Here is an 18,810-nt window from a genome sequence, read left to right on the forward strand (position 1 = left end):
CTTGTGGTGAGATTTCTAGCGAGAAAAGCTGCTTGAGAAACCACCGAGAATAAAACGCCTGAGCCGGGAATGTCCCACTGCAGACCAAAGAACCAATACCTCGGAGAAAGGTAAAGGCAAAGCCAATGAGAGCATCATCGGTGATGGGAAGCCCCGTCAGTGACCCTAAATTCACCATGTGTCAACCCTGCCTGGAAAGGCGGATGAGTGGCACAAAGATGAGAGAAAAACTCTTGCCGGGTGGAGTGCGAATACGACGTCCAACACCTCCACCTTACCCGAGGAACCCTGGGTGCGAGGAAAAAATGGAGACGGGCTTCCAGAGTCGTACGACCCATGGCAACTGGTCAGCCAGACAGAGGAGAAGGCAAACAGTTATCCAGCTCGAGGAGGGACAGGGAAGGAAAAATGTGTTCCCTCCCAGGGACGAAACCCTTAATAGCGGTGAAAAGGCGTGACGGACACGCGCTCTAGCCATCATGGGAGACTCTAAGTCCACCACTGGAATGAGCAGTGAAAGAATGACCACAGTTGGCTTGGGGTGACGTAGACATTATTCATATCAGAAGAGAGGTAGCACCGATGGTGTCACGGCATCAACCATTAAAAATCCAAGTCCCGCTTATAACGGCAACCTAGTGGTTGATGAGTGCCGCAGGGACTAAGCTACCCAGTAGAACGCACTCGAAGGTAGGTGCTGATCAGCAATGACAATTACACCATCGCCACGCCTGAGTTGACGACAGAAGGACAACAGTTGCCAGAACAACAGGCACTCATAGGTAGTGTAAACCAGAAAGAGGCCAGAGCTAAAGCCCATTGCCTCTGAGACTGACGCTCTACAGAATCTATAGGTAATGCAATACTCCGCTGAAGATGAGGCCATAAAAGGGAAGCCACAAGAGTAATGCTAACGCCATACTCCAGCAGAGGAGGGGGCCACATTGTAGAGGTCGCCAATTCCAGTGTCAGAAGAATCCGTCACCTGACGAAAAAGCTGTGCAGCAGGAACCCTAGCATGTAATGGTGACGCAAACACCCCTTGTGCAGTAGGAGCTACCGCATGCTCCGCCAGCGTAACATGAAAAGGGCGCTGAACAGGAGCAACCGCCGAAGCAGTGGTAGGGTAGAACCCTTACCTGAGGGGGCTGTCCCACTACAGCGATTACGATCATCTAGCTCTAGCGTGAAGACATTCCATGCGAAGGAAAAGCCCCTTGTAGTGGTCACTGCAGAGTGCTAGCATAACACCCTCACCTAGATAAGGAAGAGTGGTGAACAAGAATCCATAGTCAATGGAATACTCTGCTTGCTGTATCGTAAACACAGCATTCTGGATAATGCGATTGACCTGAATGGTGGATGCCCATGGGGATGGGGGGGTCTCTAGGACACATAAGTGTTGCTGGGAGACCCCCCCGAGAGCACAAAGGTCAACATTTCCGTGCCCCCAACCCGTGCCGGAAGAACAGAAGGATACGATCTGGAAGTAGCCATAGAATCCCGTGGCCGTATCCATATGCCACTAGAAGGAGAGTACCAGGTACAAGAGGTACCGACTGTTGACACGGACCACTTTGAAGGAAGCCAGGCATCTAGTGCCGTGGCAAAGTTAAATTATAGCACGCAAAAAATGCTAGTGATTCCCCCGTAAAGGAACATTTGTAGAGGGTAATGCCACAGGAAGCATGTGATGGCAAATGACTGATGGAATAGCATCCAGTGGTAGTGCGATCCTCTGGTTAAGGAAGGGGATAGCACGATAGCCAGAAACACAATTCACAGAAGTGTAATTACCCCACCTATGTAGGGGGAGGTGACTACGGTAAGCACTGCACTCAGTGGCAGAGCAATCACTCGACCTATGACAGGGAGTAACGTATTCAGCAAGTACTGTAACCCGAGGTAGTGCAAGTACCTCACCTACCGAAGGGGGTAACGCATACAGCAGGAACGAGTTCAGTACCCGGCGGGAAGTGTCCATTACTTCACCCAAGTAAGGAGGCAATGTATACGTAAACACTGCAACGGCAGTGAGAATGCCATAATGCCACTTATACAAGAGACTAATACTTACAGACAGTACTGTGCCTAGTGAAACTGCAATTCCGCCACCTACGGAGCTGGGGACGCCTATGGCTGGCATTGAGACCAGTGCTAGTGCGGTCAGTCCACCTAAGGAAGGAGGTAGTACATAAAGGTAAAGTACTGTAACCAGTAGTAGTGTAAATACCGCCTATGGAAGGAGGTAATGTATACACCAGTACCGTAATCTTGGAAGATTGAACAGGATTCATGTTGCCCCCCCCCCCCCCCCCCCCGGAACTAACCCCTCCAGGGGGCAGGTTTTTGCGTGATCCTAGGGAGGAAGGGTGGGAGTGCGAAGGTGAGCCAGGAGGAAATATGCCCTGCTTTGTCCCGCCCGTGCGCAGTTCCACCTCTCAGCCTCTAGCCCATGGCTGTCGCAGGCCGCGCCGGTATTGATATAACAACCAAACTACCCCGGGGTTGGAATGGAACTCCTAAAGATCCACTTACTGGATTGCGCAGGAGGAGATCCATCAGCCAAACGACCCAGGAGGGTGGATTGGGAATTTCCAGAGGTCTTAAAAATTTCAGTTGTTCTGCACCGGCTTTGCGCAGGTGGAGCCCTATCAACCAAACGGCCTCAGAGGGCGGATTGGGAAACCTTCAGATATACTCCACTGAATTTTTGCAGGTGGAGCATTATCAACCAAACGGCCCGGAGGGCAGATTGGGAATCATTCAGATGTACTCCACTGGCTTGCGCAGGTTGAGCCATATCAACCAAACTGCCCGTAGGGTGGATTAGGAATCCTTCAGATGTACTCCCCTGGATTTTGCGCAGTTGGATCATTATCACCCAAACGGCCCCGGAGGGCGGATTGGGAACCCTTCAGATGTACTCCACTGGCTTTGCCCAGGTGGAGCACTGTGGTGAAACCAACCTCGCCACTGGGTTTTGGAGAGGCCTGTTTACCAGCCTCTTGCCTCAGGATTATGGCCCATACTAACTTTAAAGGAGAAGACAGACCGGCCGCACAGCTTAAATCTGTCTTTGGAATTGTATTTTGTTATGTGAGGGTACCCAGATAGCTAGTTTTATTGTATTTGTGTATTCTGAGTGCCATTCACCTAATGATATGCACTCAGACTTGAGCTATCTGGGAATATGTTAAATGTCTGTGTTTGCTGTGGGGGTGTGACATTGTGTGTTTGGGTGGTGATTTCTGTCCTGTTGTCTCCACATGTGTATTGGCGGTTTCCCTTTGTCCTGAGAGATAATTGAATTGCTCCTCGGGTGTCTCCAGGGCAGAGAGGAGGAAACCATGATGCATTGTGGGGATGTGTTGTGTCTGTGTAGCCCGAGTTGCTACGTATCTGTCCTGTGTCACAGTCTTCCTTCTGGTCCCCTAGGGGCGTGTACACCAGATGGGGACCTGCATAAATACGGGCGGGTAGCCCTCAATAAAGTGTTCCTGTTTTACCCTTTATCATGTTGAGGCTGATGTTTGGCTAACTGATCAATACTGGGGGATTGCTATACGCTGAAGATTTGCTATACTCCCCTGGCTATAACTACTAGCTCTTTTAAGAGCTGTTCCTGCTCTCTGGTTTTAGGAGAGGTTCACCCACTGGAGCCTGGAGCCTTGTCGTAGGTCCAGGGTGGGTAGGAGACTGTGAGACCTCAACCAAGCTTCGGCGGTTCGTGGGGTTTGCAGTGCGTACGGTGTCAAGTGGAGTGCTTGGAGTCCTCGGAAAGCACTAGGATCATCCATCAACGGAGGTACCCGGTCGGGGTGCCAGGAGATCCGTTACAAGCACCATCCACCAAACTGCCCGTAAGGAGGATTGGGAATCCTTCAGATGTACTCCACTGGATTTTGCGCAGTTGGAGCATTATCAACCAAACAGCCCCGGAGGGCGGATTGGGAACTGTGAGAAACCCTCCACTATCCGGGACGGACACAGGCCCTGGGCATAGAGAGCTCGGTCTGTGAGGAGGGCAGGCCTGTATGGGCGCACTTTTTTATTTAAAAAACAAAAAAATAATTTTTTCGATATTTTCTTTATTTTTTATTATTATTTATTTGGGTGAGGACCTAACCTCAAATGGACAAGGGGCAGGAAAGGCTGCATACTGCAATATTAATGCACATCGTGCCTGCAGATAGAGACCCAGGGTAAGGGTAATCTGGTCACTGGATTAGGAAGGGTTAAACTGTCCAAGGACCGGGGCGGAGCCAGCTGGCTCCCAAGGAGAATTCGCACCAGAAAATGGACCCGCCCCTCCATACCTGAGGGTGGGAATTGCGGCCTAGAAGGCCGCAAAGCCGGGAACTAAAGTTTTATGCAGGCTGACCGGGACTCACCGCCAGCCGAACACAGCGGTACCTGGATCGGTGCAAGAATGAGGCCGCCTGTGCCCACTGGCCGCGGAAGCACGCCCCGTGGGCCGGGGGAAAAACAGCGTGGCTGGGAAGAAATCGGAAGGCCCGAATGAAGCCGGGGCCTAGATTTTGTGGTGCCCGGCCGACTGGGATCTCCGCTCCGACGCAATCCAGGTCCGCCGGATCCGGGAAACGGAGGTACCCCGAACGGCACTAGCAGGCGCCAAAGATTATACCTGCCTAAAAGGTACAGTGCTTGACCGACCGGGGAGCCCGCTCGGTCTGAGAAAAGGGGTGAACGGAATGGAGCGCAGCGGCGCCAGTTTCTGAGTGTCCCCTGCCCGATATGAGCCACGTTAGATCGGAGGGGGTGGGAGGAGGCCATACTGTAGAGAAAATCTAAAATGCCGCCGCCGGGTTTGGGATTAACCCCTTCATTACCGAATTCTGAGGTGATATGCGGCAACTGGTGGAGGACTCGCAGCCTCCTTAATAAAGGGCCATGGTGTGAGGGGGACAGTAATACTCACCTGTCTTCATCTGTGTTCTTCACCCTTAGTCTTGTACCAGCAGGGCCACCCCACGACCGCTGGCACCAGGCGTCCGGGCAGAGAAGGGCTGGAGAGGAGGTGGCCCTCTTGCTGGCGGGAAGCAGGGGAGCGAGGCTGCCCTGGTCCGCTTTGTCTTCTTGTGGGAGGCAGGGCGGTGGAACAAGCAACACCGGCCAGCCTCCCAGGGAGACAAGCGTGCCTGTGCCCCATCCATGAAATCTGTGAAAAATAAAATTAAGGAGGTCTGCCCCATCCATGAAATCTGTGAAAAATAAAATTAAGGAGGTCTGCCTCCTACGACACTAAGCTAAAAACTGATGTGCTCTCTCCAGACGGGAGGGGGTATAGCCGGCAGGGGAGGAGTTATCACTTCTCTGCCTAGTGTCACCTCCTAGTGGCAGCAAGCAGCTATACCCACGGTCCTGTGTCCCCCAATGATACAAGCGAGAAAATCATGTATGTAAATAATATAAGTAGGAAGGATGACTTCTAGAATGAGAAGGTGCAAGCCAAGACATGGCAGATATTGCTTACCATTACGCCTCATGCAAACGACTGTTGTGTGCATCCGCGTCCGTTCCGTCATTTTTCACAGTTTAGCGGAGGTCCCATTCATTTCTATGGAGCTGTGAAAAAAAACTGATAGTCCTCCATTTTTTGTCCACGTCCGTGATTCCAGTCTGTCCAAAAAATATAACCTGTCCTATTCTTGTCAGTGGAAAACGGAGGACGGACCCATTCAATTCAATGGGTCCGTCCAAAAAAACGGATGCACAACTGGTATGTCATCAGTGTCCGCGTCCGTTTTTTTTCTACAAGACCTTGGTGCAATAAAATTACACTTTTCATTAACCTTCCTTTTTTTCCCTGTCAGACAAAAAAAATAAATAAGAAAACACAACAACTGAAGCAAAATCGGACACGGACCACTGAAGCCAAATCACTGACAGTGAAAAAACACTGTCGTGTGCATGAGGCCTTAACCATACATGTCCAGTAGAGCCCAAAACATTGCTGGATTTGTAGGAATGGCCCCAAGGAAAAAGTTCCACATTACACCTGTCATAAGAAAGCTTTGGACTTTTATTGTTTATCGATTTGCCCAAGACCATGATGTGCACAACACCCAGTTCATGAAACATATGTCCTCCAAGACCCTATAAATTAAATACACTACTGCGTGGTTGGTTAATGATGTGGCGTGTATGCTTGATATTCCATCAGGTGAACCCTTTAGAGGTCAGGGACAAATCCAGCTTCCCCTCCTCTTCTGTCCCACAAATGGTTTTCATTTGGACTAACCAGAGGTTACAAAAACAAAAAGAAAAGAACGGCAGGAACCACATGATTAATCTGCTCAACCTCAAAAGGACATTCCACATTTAGGGGACAGGCGGATAGCAAGTAATTCATAAGAAGGATGCAGATTCATATTTGTGCTCTGACTTTTAAGGAAACTTTTTATCCTTTGGGATGAAGCATTTTATCATTTGGAGTTTATATACAGAGAAAGGCAACATATGTGGCAGGAACTACAACAAGATGGATGAAAACAAAAATCAGCACACAAATACATAAAAGATGATGCTTGTGGTGTCCTCATATCTCCATTGTGTAAGTTACCTCCTTTATTTCCTAAATTGGACTGGATTAAGATGAAGAGCCTGAATTTCTACAACTATGCTATAATATTCCTATACAAGAGTTCTACTTACAGTCAACCACTTATAATTTTCTAATTTTTTTTTTATTTTCAAAATATTCCAGTTTGCACATCGACCACTAGAGCAGACACAACAAGCTGATGCTTCCTGTTCTCTGAATTTCACTTGTCAGCTTTGCTGTACAGAATGGGGCAAGATAAGCAGGGGATTTCATGGAAAAAAATGAAATAAAAAAACGAATACAATGGTTCCATGCCATAAAAGGGGTTGTTCCTAATTTCACGGAGCCATAAAAGCAATTCTTTTTAGCAAAATTAGCTTTTCTCTCACCCTTCTGAAACCATAGTACATATAAAGTATGCACAATTCCAACACATAAGCTGTTTCAAACCCTACTACCTAAACATCACATCATGATCATCTCAAATCATATGACTAAAATGAAAATTAATTCACAGAGAATTTTAACATTTACTCCGAAAAGAACCACTAACTCTTAAAAGGGGCTTTTTGGGTTGCGCAGTGATCCTGTGCTTTGACCATAGACTGGGGCTATAACCCGCAGCACATGGCCGATTCTTAATCTGTTGCCACAGCGCTTGTGAGAGATTCAGACTCACGCATGCGCTGTGTGCTAACCCCAGGCTAGGGTCACGTGCCCAATGTATGGCACATGATCCTGGAAGTGGCCACCGCATGGGATTGCAGCACAACCTGGATGACCCCTTTGATAATAAAGTGGATTATAATCTTTATTTAAAGTCAAGTGAGGTGACCCTTATCTAGTGTAGACTGAAGGGACAGATGGCCATACATGCACCTGGCTCCCTCCATTTAGGTCTTTGGGATTTTAACGCTAGGCCTACACTATGACTAGCACTACTGATAGTCCAAAGGAATACAGTAGGTTGTATGCAATCGTATGGACTACAGTGGTCACTCAGTAGTTTAAATCAATCAATAGTGCAACAAAAAGCTATAGCGCAGGTCAGAACTAAAAAAGACTCATCAGAACTGAACATTATTTAAAATAAGGTTTTAAAGGGGTTGTCTCATCTCAGACAATGGGGGCATATCACTAGGATATGCCCCCATTGTCTTATAGGTGCAGGTCCCACCGCTGGGACCAGGACCTATATTGAGAACGGAGCCCCGAAAGTAGTGAAGGGCGCCCTGCGCATGCGCAGCCACCCTCCGTTCGTTTCTATTGAGCCTCTGAAAATTTCCGTCGGGCCCATAGAAGTGACCGGGAGCCGTGGCCGGTTATGCGCGGAGCGCTCGCATTCACTTCTATTGGTAGAGTGCTTGGTGGCCGGACCAGAGTCCTCCAACCACCACTTTGCGGGGCTCCGTTCCCGATATAGGTGGTGGTCCCAGTGGTGTGACCCGCACCTATAAGACAATGGGGGCATATCCTAGCAATATGCCCCCATTGTCTGAGATGAGACAACCCCTTTAATTCTTTATCTTAAACATTTTTGGTGGTATTTTTATGTACGCGACTGTGCATATGGGAAAAAAAACAAAATCCTGAAACACTCCACATGCCACTAGAATAGACAGGCTGGCCTTTCCTGTAGGCTTTGCTGTATAGACTGGGACACGGTATGCAGGAGATGTGATAACAGCTCTTTTGTACGATTGTTTGTCTCTATTCAGTTTTCTTACACGGAGAGATGTGCTGCCGACCAGTGAGCATTTTTATGCACATCTAAGAGTGGATTTTAAAATCCGTACGCATGAAAAAAAAAAAGCAAAAAGTGTACATGAGATTTGTGTAATCTTATACACTTTGCTAGTACTGTATTATGCTGTGGTTTTTCCGCACGAGAAACCACATTGAAAAACCGTGCATAATCTGCACCGTGAGCAAGTATCCTAATAGTCTGTAGATACATCCCTGGCCATTAACTGCAATTGCCATATCTATTGTTACATTTTTCCCCAAAAATCTAGTGGAACAAATGATTTAGATCACTTTTGGGTTACTTGCCTGTTGCCACCGCTAGGAGGCGGATTGTGATAAAGCTCCTAATGTCCTGCATTGCAGCTGCATTCACATGGTGCCCCCTAGTGGCAGCAACAGGAAGCTGGTGTCTTATCTGCTATATATGAATAGCCTCGTTTGGGATATTTTCTAGTATTCAAATTGTCAGTCTTTTCTCCCGAGTACATAATATAGGAGAAAAGCAGATTTATTAATTTAACTTAAAACAACAAAAGGTGCAGCCATGGTTCTCAGAGCGCTCTCATCTGCTTCTCCAAGGTGTGGGCTTTCTACAGACCCGTACTCCACATGCTGGAAAAACTGACCAGTGTCGATAAAACCAAAAAGGTGTAGAGAGCTCTTTAGTAGTTTCAGCAAAAGTTTAGGTCCCCTTTAAAGGGGTTGTCCAAGAGGTTACCGATGTCCTATCCTGAGGATAGGTCATCAATAGCGGCACCCCCACTGATCAGCTATATGAAGAGGCCGTGGTGCTCCGGTGATGGCTGCAGCCTCTTCACCGCTTAGCAAGCACAGCGCTGTACATTGTATAGTGGCTGCACTTGGTATTGCAGCCCAGGCGCAGAATTAATGTGACATCACTGGTCTAGGAAGAGGCCACAGCACTCTACTCACCAGAGAGCTGCGGCCTCTTTAAACAGCTGACCTGCGGGGGTTCTGGAAGTTGGAAACCCACCAATCAGATATTCATGACCTGTCCTGTGGATAGGCCATCAAAACCAAAATCTCATACGGCCCCTTTAATAAATGACTTATTACTAATAACTGGAAAAAAACAAAAAACAAAAAGGAGAGGTTAAAGACAAACTTTTATTTAACAAATTATATTAAGAATACATACTAATATCACAAGGAAAAAAATCCCCTTAAAATACAGGGAGTCATGTTAAATAAATATAAAATAATATGTATACATAAACTGCACACTTCCAGGAAGTCCTAACAGAAAACACATAAAAGGGAACACTTCGGGTATTGGGTGACCATAGCGTTGGTTTGGCATTATGAACTGGACACCTGTTGACACCTATGGACAGGTGTGTGTCAATAATGAGGATTCTGTGGTAGAGATCAAAATGGTGACAATCTGCTCGTGTTCTTGCCCCTACCTTTTAACATAATCTGGATTGCCAAAGATTCGAAACGCTGTGCCCTTTGTGAATTTGGTCTACAATGTAGCGGTTTAAAGGTGTTTCTGGGATCAGAATATTGATGGCCTATCCTGAAGCCAGATCTTTGCCAAAAATGGCATTGTATATTGTCACTAATGCCTCTCCGGACTAATAAAAGTCCATATAAAATATACAGATCTTCATACACTTTGGATTTTAAATTTGGTCGTTAAGGGGGATGTCCAGAATTTTGATATTGATGGCCTATCCTCAGGATCGGTCATTAAAGAGGTTGTCTGGGCTTTTAATACTGATGACCTATCCACAGGATAGGTCATCAATATCAGATAGGCGGTGCCCAACACCCGTCACCCCCACCGATCAGCTGTATGAAGGGAAGGTGCACACGTGCCGTCTACCTTCTCTCTTCCTGTCCTCTGCTGCTGTCTTTGGTGTTTGCCATAGACAGCAGCGGTGAACAGGAAGAGGGAAGGGAGACGGCACGTGCGTACCGTCTCCTCATACAGCAGATCGACGGGGGCACCGGATGTTGGACCCCGCCAATCTGATATTGATGATCTATCCAGAGGATAGGTCATCAATAGTAAAAGCCCGGAAAATCCCTTTAATATCTGATCGGTGAGGGTCCGACTCCCGGCACCCCCATAAATCAGCTTTTTGAAGAGGCACTCTAGTGAGCGCTGTGACTTCTTCCTAGGCCAGTGACATCACGTTCATCAGTCATGGCCTACGCACAGCTTAGACCCAATTCAAGTGAGAGGGAGTAAGCTGCAATACCAAGCACATTCACTTTGCAATGTATGGCACTGTGCTCGGTAAACTGTGGTGCGGCAGCCTCTTCAAACAGCTGATCGGTGGGGGTTGTCAGGCACTGGACCCCCTCCAATCAGACATCTGAGGATAGGCTATCAAAATCCCAGACAATCCCTTTAACTTCAAAATAACTGACATTGATATTAGTGTATCTTAAGGTATGAAGATCCTAAATGATGGAAAATTAACGGGTTGGTTACAGATATCCCTTATTGATGAGGGTTTCAAGAGCAGATGACGGTCCGCATACTTATTTCTGAAGTTTCTGCAAATCGGGAAACCCATAAAATTTTAATATGCTGTTCAAATAAACTATCCCAAAAAAACTTCAGTCCCCATGGCCATACAACCAGTTAAAATATTCAATGATTGACTAACTCAACCGGTTCATCATCTTCCTTTTTTGAAATTACAGAATACATTTCTTCTAAAGTCCATTCAAGATTTAATTAAGAGTCCGGCTCTCGCACAATATTGTGTTACAGCCTGCAGAACTGCCTCTCGTAAACCTCCAGCATTTTTAATTTAGAAGAATAATTACGCAAAATCTGTCGGTTATGAAATGTATCCTGGATGTGCCTGATACAAAAAGAATTTCAAACGCCCCACAAGACTATCTGGCTCACGCCATCTGTCTAACATCTAATCTGCTTTTAGCTTCATGAAGCAAGAAAATTACCATTGTTGCGCTTTGCTTTTATTCACACAAAAGTATTTGTGGAAGGAGCGGAGGCGATCAGAAGGTCATTAGAAATGAACATCCAAAGAGAAATGAGGAGTTATTTCTCATTACCTGCTATTGTTAATATTTTTGAGTTGTTAAAGGGGTTGTTAAGGTGTAACTGTCATGTTATTTTTTTTTTTGTAATGTATAGGGGCAGTGATACTGAACATTTTTGTAATATACTTTAGTTACTAAAATTGGACATTTCTATTAGAAAAAATAGCTCTAAAGTGGCCCATTTTGAGCCTTAGCTCCTCTGTCTTCTGTTTACATAACACAGTGTTGCGCAAGTCTCTACAGTTATGTAAACAGGAGACAGAGGAGCATTGCTAAGGCTCAAAATGGGCCACTTTAGAGCTATTTTTCTAATAGAAATGTACAATTTCAGTAATTAAAATATATTACAAAAATGGTCAGTATTACTGCCCCTATACATTACAAAAATAAAATAAAAAAGAATGAGAATTACACTTTAAGCCTCCGAATAGGCCATCACTAGCTGAACGGTGAAGATCCGGCATTACGCACCCCCACCGATCAGCTCTTCTGTGTAACACGCCATCAGAAGTGGTCACCGGAGCTACAGGGTATCGTCAACTGCAGCACTGCTCCCATAGAAGTGAGTGACGAGTGCCGTACAATGTTGGGGATGCTCTGGTGACAGAACTACACAAAAAAACTGATTGGCGGGGGTGAGAGGTGCCGGACCAGTGCCAATCAGCTAGTGATGGCCTATCCTGAGGACAGCCCACGTGAACAAACTCTGGAATTGAAGTCTGATCAATGACTATGCCCCTTAGGCTGGCCAAGCATTTGAGCAACAACTATCTAATGTGTATGTTTGGCCGACAGCTATCCCTTTATATACACACGCATGTTTGGCTCCTAATGAGGAGAAAGCCTCTGTCCCATACCCCTGGCAGCAGCTTATCTCATCTTAGAACAAAAGGAACGGGCGTGTCGAAGTCCAACAGCCAATCTGTCTCTCCCTCAACATTTGCCTTCATGGAGGGTCCCCATGTACATTAGATGGTTGATCGGTCGAGCCTAAATAGGAGGCTTTGGCCAACATTCATGTAATTTAAACGGTCAGCTTAACTCCAAAATCTATGGGCACAAACTGTACCCAACCAATGCCCAAAATAGTGCTCTTTAAGCTATGGGGGTAGGACTAATGAATTTCGACAGATAATACAACGTTGTGTACATAAGTCATTTCTAACAAAACTGAAGGTCTTGATGTAGAGATCAGCTTTAAAGGGGTTTTCCGATAATGCAGATTTTTTATTTTTTTTTAGCAGTTGCCTGCAGCCTGCCCCTTGAAACAGAAGAGTCGTACTTACCTGCTCCCTGCCGCTCCAGTCTTCCATGCTGCCTTCGCTACATCCATCTTCCGGCAGTGGAATGGGCATGGTCCCATGCACCACTCCAGCCAATGACTGGCTTTAGCAGCTGATGTGTGGCGTTGGTGGCCACATCACTGCTGAAGCCAGTCATTGTCTGGAGCCGTGCATGTAACCATGCCCATGCACCGCCGGAAGAAAACTGTGCGGGCATCAGAAGATGACCTGGGTGGAGTGGAGCAGGTAAGCATGAATCTTCTGTTTTAGGGGGCAGGCTGTGCCCACTTGCAAAAAAAAAAATCTGTATCATCAGAAAATCCCTTTAAGTTACATAGTCTAAATTGGTCCATTTTGCAAATGTATGGCCCAGCTGAAGATATATGTTCTGTCAACACCCATACTATTGACGGGTGGGACTTGCCCAACCTATGGTCTACTACACACTGCTGACTTCATCCAAGGCTATTTGTGCTGTACAAGCTTCTATAGAAGAAACTTCAGAGGAAGGGTTGCTAACATGGGTCATATGTGTGAACAAGGTCCTAAGATTTTTCCATTGCTACCACGTTTATGGCTGAAAGTTTCACATTTAAAGGGGAAGCACACGTTTTAGACACTATGGCTAGAAAATCAGAGAACATTGTGCTATATTCCCTACAAAGCAACTTGTGAAGGATGTCTCCAAGGGAGACCATGAGGACGGAAGTGACGATAGTAGTCACCCATTAATAATTCTACTGAAGAATATTTAAGAACTTTAATTTTCTTCTGAACCTGTATCTTCCCTTTCACATTGGCTTGAGGTCTTTCAAGCCTGGAGTTACAAACACTAGGACATTTCAATAGGCTGTTGAGGGCTTCCATGGACTGATATGGAACCTTATATGAAGACAGGGGCACTTTCAAAAAGTGTCTAGTGGCCCCTACATACATGTGCAGGCTCGGCTTGGCTGAGCATGCACGTGTCCTGAATAGGAAGAGTGGGAAAAGCTGCTGCAAGACAACTCTCCGCGAGAACAAAAAGGGGTCGTTGAAATCCAAGTGCCCAATCCTTATATCTCCCCAACATCTGGCATCAGGATGGTCAGGAGGTCCCCATACATAGTGTCCATTTTGGGTGTCACAACTCGTGGATCTACAAAATACGGATGCTGCCCGTGTTGCATCCACATTTTTTGCAGACCCACTGACTTCAATGGGTCCTTGGTCCGCATTTTGCACAGTCTATCTTTTTGCGGAATGGACAGATGGATGCTTTGCGCATCCGTATATCCATGCCGAAAACAGATACAACATGTCCTACACGTCTGCAAAATGTGGACTGCAGACCCATCAAAGTCAATGGGTCTGCAGAAAATGTGGATGCAACACGGACAGGATCTATATAAGAAAACCAAATAGAGTCATGCGCATGGGGCTCCAATGGTCAGACGGTCCTGCCAAAATCGCCAGCATTTATCTTATATGCCAGACCAGGTTTAGAATAGAAAAAAGGGCATGCTTCCAGAAACAGTGCCACTCTTGTCCACAGGCTGTGTCTAGCATTGCAGCTCGGTCCCGTTTAAGGGTGTCAGGCGGAGCAGCAATCCCAGGCAAAACCTTATGTACAAGAGTGGGAACTGTTCATTAAAAAAAAAGGAGACTCAAGCTTGGACCTTCCCCTTTAAAACCTATGGAATAATCACAAGACCATCACATTTCTGAACATGATGGGGTCTCCACATCTGCCACGCACAATCCACTTTTTATTGAAGCACGTGCAGGCTTCGGCACGTGCCAGATGTGATCACAGATGAAGTATGTGCTCAGTGTTTGGTTAAAGCGATACCGCATCATCACATGCCACTGTCCCTGAATGCTCGTGGATACCGCCACTAGGGAGGGACTGGAAGTGTGCAGACAAACTGAGTACAGGTTAACACTGGAGCGTTGCGAGCCGGAGGGCTCAGCACTGATAATACAACTCAACAGGGGGGGATTTTTTTTTTTTTTTTTTAAGTAGCTATATATACAAAATACCAATACAAAAAAACAGAATCTGTTAGAAAAAAAACAAACAAAAAACTCCACCAACTCTTCACGTCTGCCGCTCCGGCAGGGCAGGGGGTTAGAAGTTATGGTTAGCAGCAATGGGTTCTGCTCAGTAGTACTTGTGCGCGCCAAATGCATTAGCCACCTTCCTGGATCTCACGATGGGGGCATCTGTTGGCACCGGGCAGGGCTGGGAGGCAGGCGGGCAGCAGCGCTCTGTTCTGTTCTGAAGCTGTAGTCATACTATGGGAAGACAAAGCAGGAAAAGGTTGTCAGCTGGATATTATACATACAGATTACCAAGTAACCGGCAGGGCAAGGAGGGTGGCTGGTATTAATCCTGCACGGTAAGGCTGAAACAATAGGTCAGCAGTGCCATCTTGTGGCTGACAAAATTACTTCGCGTCTCCAAATTAAAATCCTATAGCTAATATACAGTACAAACATGAGAATGGGGACAGTGAAGACACAGGTGGCAACCTGGAGCAAAGGATGAGGCCACTCTGGTGGCTACACTGTCTTTAGGACCTAGGTCTGCAGAGCCAAGGTGTATGGGGGCACTCTAGGTGGCTGCACCATCTATGGAACCAAGGTGTATGGGGGCACTCTAGGTGGCTGCACCATCTATGGAACCAAGGTGGATGGGGGCACTCTAGGTGGCTGCACCATCTATGGAACCAAGGTGGATGGGGGCACTCTAGGTGGCTGCACCATCTATGGAACCAAGGTGGATGGGGGCACTCTAGGTGGCTGCACCATCTATGGAACCAAGGTGTAGGGGGGCACTCTAGGTGGCTGCACCATCTATGGAACCAAGGTGTAGGGGGGCACTCTAGGTGGCTGCACCATCTATGGAACCAAGGTGTAAGGGGGCACTCTAGGTGGCTGCACCATCTATGGAACCAAGGTGTAGGGGGGCACTCTAGGTGGCTGCACCATCTATGGAACCAAGGTGTAGGGGGGCACTCTAGGTGGCTGCACCATCTATGGAACCAAGGTGTATGGGGGCACTCTAGGTGGCTGCACCATCTATGGAACCAAGGTGTAGGGGGGCACTCTAGGTGGCTGCACCATCTATGGAACCAAGGTGGATGGGGGCACTCTAGGTGGCTGCACCATCTATGGAACCAAGGTGGATGGGGGCACTCTAGGTGGCTGCACCGTCTATAGAACCAAGGTGTATGGGGCCACACTGGATAAAAAGTGGCATGGAGCCATTTTCTAACAGTAAAATTAAATATCTGGGGTACACATTTTGATTATAGGGATCTTTAAAAGAACATACATGGGACAGCTGGCAGGTTAAAAAATTGGCGCATGTATGAGCTACCAGTGCATGTGGCAAGGTAGAGCCTGCAAGATAAAGTAGGGTTAACGTGCTAAAGAGAGGCACCAAAGACTTTCGCGCATAGGCAAGTTGTAGCTAAAAGAAGCCTTCATGAAAGCCCGAGCCAGATAGAGAGAAAGCAAAAAGAAATGACTGCATGGCAGTATTACTCTGTCTATATGACAGTATTATTTGGTTAGTATTAAAAACCTGACCTGATGATTAGACAGAGAGGAGCGGTGGTACATAACTGTTCGGTAAGTGCTTCTCAAATCTTACTGCAAGAGTGGTAGTGCCAGTCACTGACATGTAGTGCTCTTTGGGTACAGACACAGGATGTAATATACAGAGGCAAAATTCATTACGTAATTGAGGTACATGTGGATTTTTTGTAATGCATTGCGAAGGGTTAAATCTGCAGCGTAAACCAGGCACAGCCGCCTGTATGTTCAAACTGCTGTGTCTAAGTTAACCGCCAAGAGGACGTGGCCTCTCCATTGTGCTGTCCCTCAGATTAGACCCACATAGGGATGAGTGAACTTGCGTTTTCAAGTTCGGCGTACAAGGTTCGGGTTCTCCAAGAATTCCGTTATGGATTCCGCTACCACAGACCATAACTTATGGTCCGTGGTAGCGGAATCCGTAACTGGATTCTTAGATAACCCGAACCTTGTACGCCGAACTTGAAAATGCAAGTTCATTCATCCCTAGACCCACACAAATCAGACACTGATGGTCTATTCTCAGGATAGGCCATCAATGTTATAGTTCCAGAAATCCATTTTTAGAGGCTATATTAGATTTGTGGAAAAACATTTAATTTTTTTTTAAAAAGAGTCACTCTCACCTCACAGACTCCCTGCTGCTCCCGTTTCAACTCTTCCTAGGTCCTCCACCAGTCTCTACTTCGTGGTCCCTCTTGACATGGATGTCACAGCTCGGTCAGTCACTGGCTGAGGCGGGTTACCTCTGCGGGCAGTGATTGGCCTTTTGGTCACATTTCCTATGTCAAGAAAGACCATAAAGTAGAGATTGACAGAGGACCCAGGAAGCTTTGGAACAGGAGCAGCAGGGAATCTGTGAGGTGAGAATGACACTTTTTTTTTAATGGGAAGTGTGGGAATGGAATCTGTCAAGTGAGAACCTTTTTTTCAAAGCCATTCTGTCTCTTATTTAAAGGGAACCTGTCACCGGGATTTTGGGTATAGAGCTGAGGACATGGGCTGCTAGATGGTCGCTAGCTCATCCGCAATACCCAGTCCCCATAGCTCTGTGTGCTTTTATTGTGGTAAAAAACCGATTTGATCCATATGCAAATTACCCTGAGATGTGTCCTGTATGTTAGATGAGTCCAGCGTGAAGGAGCCCAGCACCGCCCCGCATCCTCAGAATCTCCTCCTTGCTCCCCGACGTCAGAAAGCCAGAGAGCCGTAATCTCGCGATGCGCGAGCTGGCGCTTGCGCAGTGTCGTCATAGTGTTCCTTCCCTGTGCTGGCATCAGCCTCAGGGAAGGAACTGCGCATGCGCTAGCTCGCGCATCACGAGATTACGGCGCTCTGGCTTTCTGACGTCGGGGAGCAAGGAGGAGATTCTGAGGATGCGGGGCGGTGCTGGGCTCATCTCAGGGAGTGGACTCATCTCAAGTTAAATTGCATATGGATCAAATTGTGTTTTTTTTTTACACAATAAAAGCACACAGAGCTATGGGGACTGGGTATTGCGGATGTGCTAGCGGCCATCTAGCAGCCCATGTCCTCAGCTCTATACCCAAAATCCAGGTGACAGGTTCCCTTTAAAGGGAATGTGTCATCAGAAAATGACCTATTGATTAAATCTAATTTTTAAACATATTAAATTAATAAATATAATTGTTAAACATATTGGTGATTTTTTATTTATTCTATCTATCTGAATCCTAAAATCATGTAGTCCGCACACTGGCTACTAGGCTTAAAATATGTCAAGACTTCCTGCTCTTTGACAGCAGCCACATGGGCCATAGACACAATGGACAGAAAGGGGACTCATTGATTTCTATGGGAGAGCTTTCTAGGCATGCTCTGTGACCTGAGCAGGGAGGGGGTCGAACATTGACTTATAGCAGTGTTTCCCAACCAGTGTGCCTCCAGCTGTTGCAAAACTACAACTCCCAGCATGCCCGCACAGCCAAAGGCTGTCCGGGCATGCTGGGAGTTGTAGTTTTGCAACAGCTGGAGGCACACTGGTTGGGAAACACGGTCTTATAGGATAGCTGCCTTACATCTGGTGGCATTAGAGGCAGAGCTTGCAAAGAATCCATTTACATCCCTTTCTTCCCAGAATTCCAGCTGAGCATGTATGGCCTATAAAAGTCTCCTCACGCCGACTAAGACGCTCTCTCCCCGAGGAGAGTTACTGGTGGTCATGCATTCACACTACCACCATTCATGTGGAGACTCCGGGATCTCTTCTCCCAGGATTACTGTAGCTGGACCCCCCAGAAATCAGACACTTAACTGCGGATAGGGGATAAGTGTTCTTTGGGGGAAACGCCATTTTAAAAATTGTATTTAGGTATTTCCTCTTGAAGGATTTCTACTCTTAGAAGTAAGATTTATAAACTTTTCAAGGACTCTCAAATAATCCAGAAAAACGGAAGGCCTATTGGTTTCTGTAGGTGCCAGATTAAAAGGAATTTTACTCTAACTGGCTCTGTCTGAGTAGCCCATTGATGTCATAGAACAGAGATCCCCAACCACTGGGCCGGGGACCAGTATCGGGCCGTAGAGGACGGGAACCATTGGCTCGTGCGTCCTGCCATTTAGCCT

The 18,810-nt window shown here is 46.8% G+C and overlaps 1 protein-coding gene across 3 annotated transcripts in view; it reads right to left on the minus strand.

Annotated features, from left to right (window-relative positions):
- Positions 1 to 10,421: 10,421 nt before the first annotated feature.
- MVB12B (multivesicular body subunit 12B) overlaps positions 10,422 to 18,810 on the minus strand; it is an 87,446-nt gene continuing 79,057 nt past the window's right edge. For all 3 annotated transcript variants that reach the window (XM_040442677.1, XM_040442676.1, XM_040442675.1), the window contains exon 10: positions 10,422 to 14,919. In XM_040442677.1, the coding sequence (XP_040298611.1) occupies positions 14,833 to 14,919 (87 nt within the window). In that variant the 3' untranslated portion in view covers positions 10,422 to 14,832. The remainder of the gene's footprint in view (positions 14,920 to 18,810) is intronic.

Source organism: Bufo bufo, chromosome 8 (assembly GCF_905171765.1).
Source record: "Bufo bufo chromosome 8, aBufBuf1.1, whole genome shotgun sequence".
Taxonomy (NCBI): Eukaryota; Metazoa; Chordata; class Amphibia; order Anura; family Bufonidae; genus Bufo; species Bufo bufo.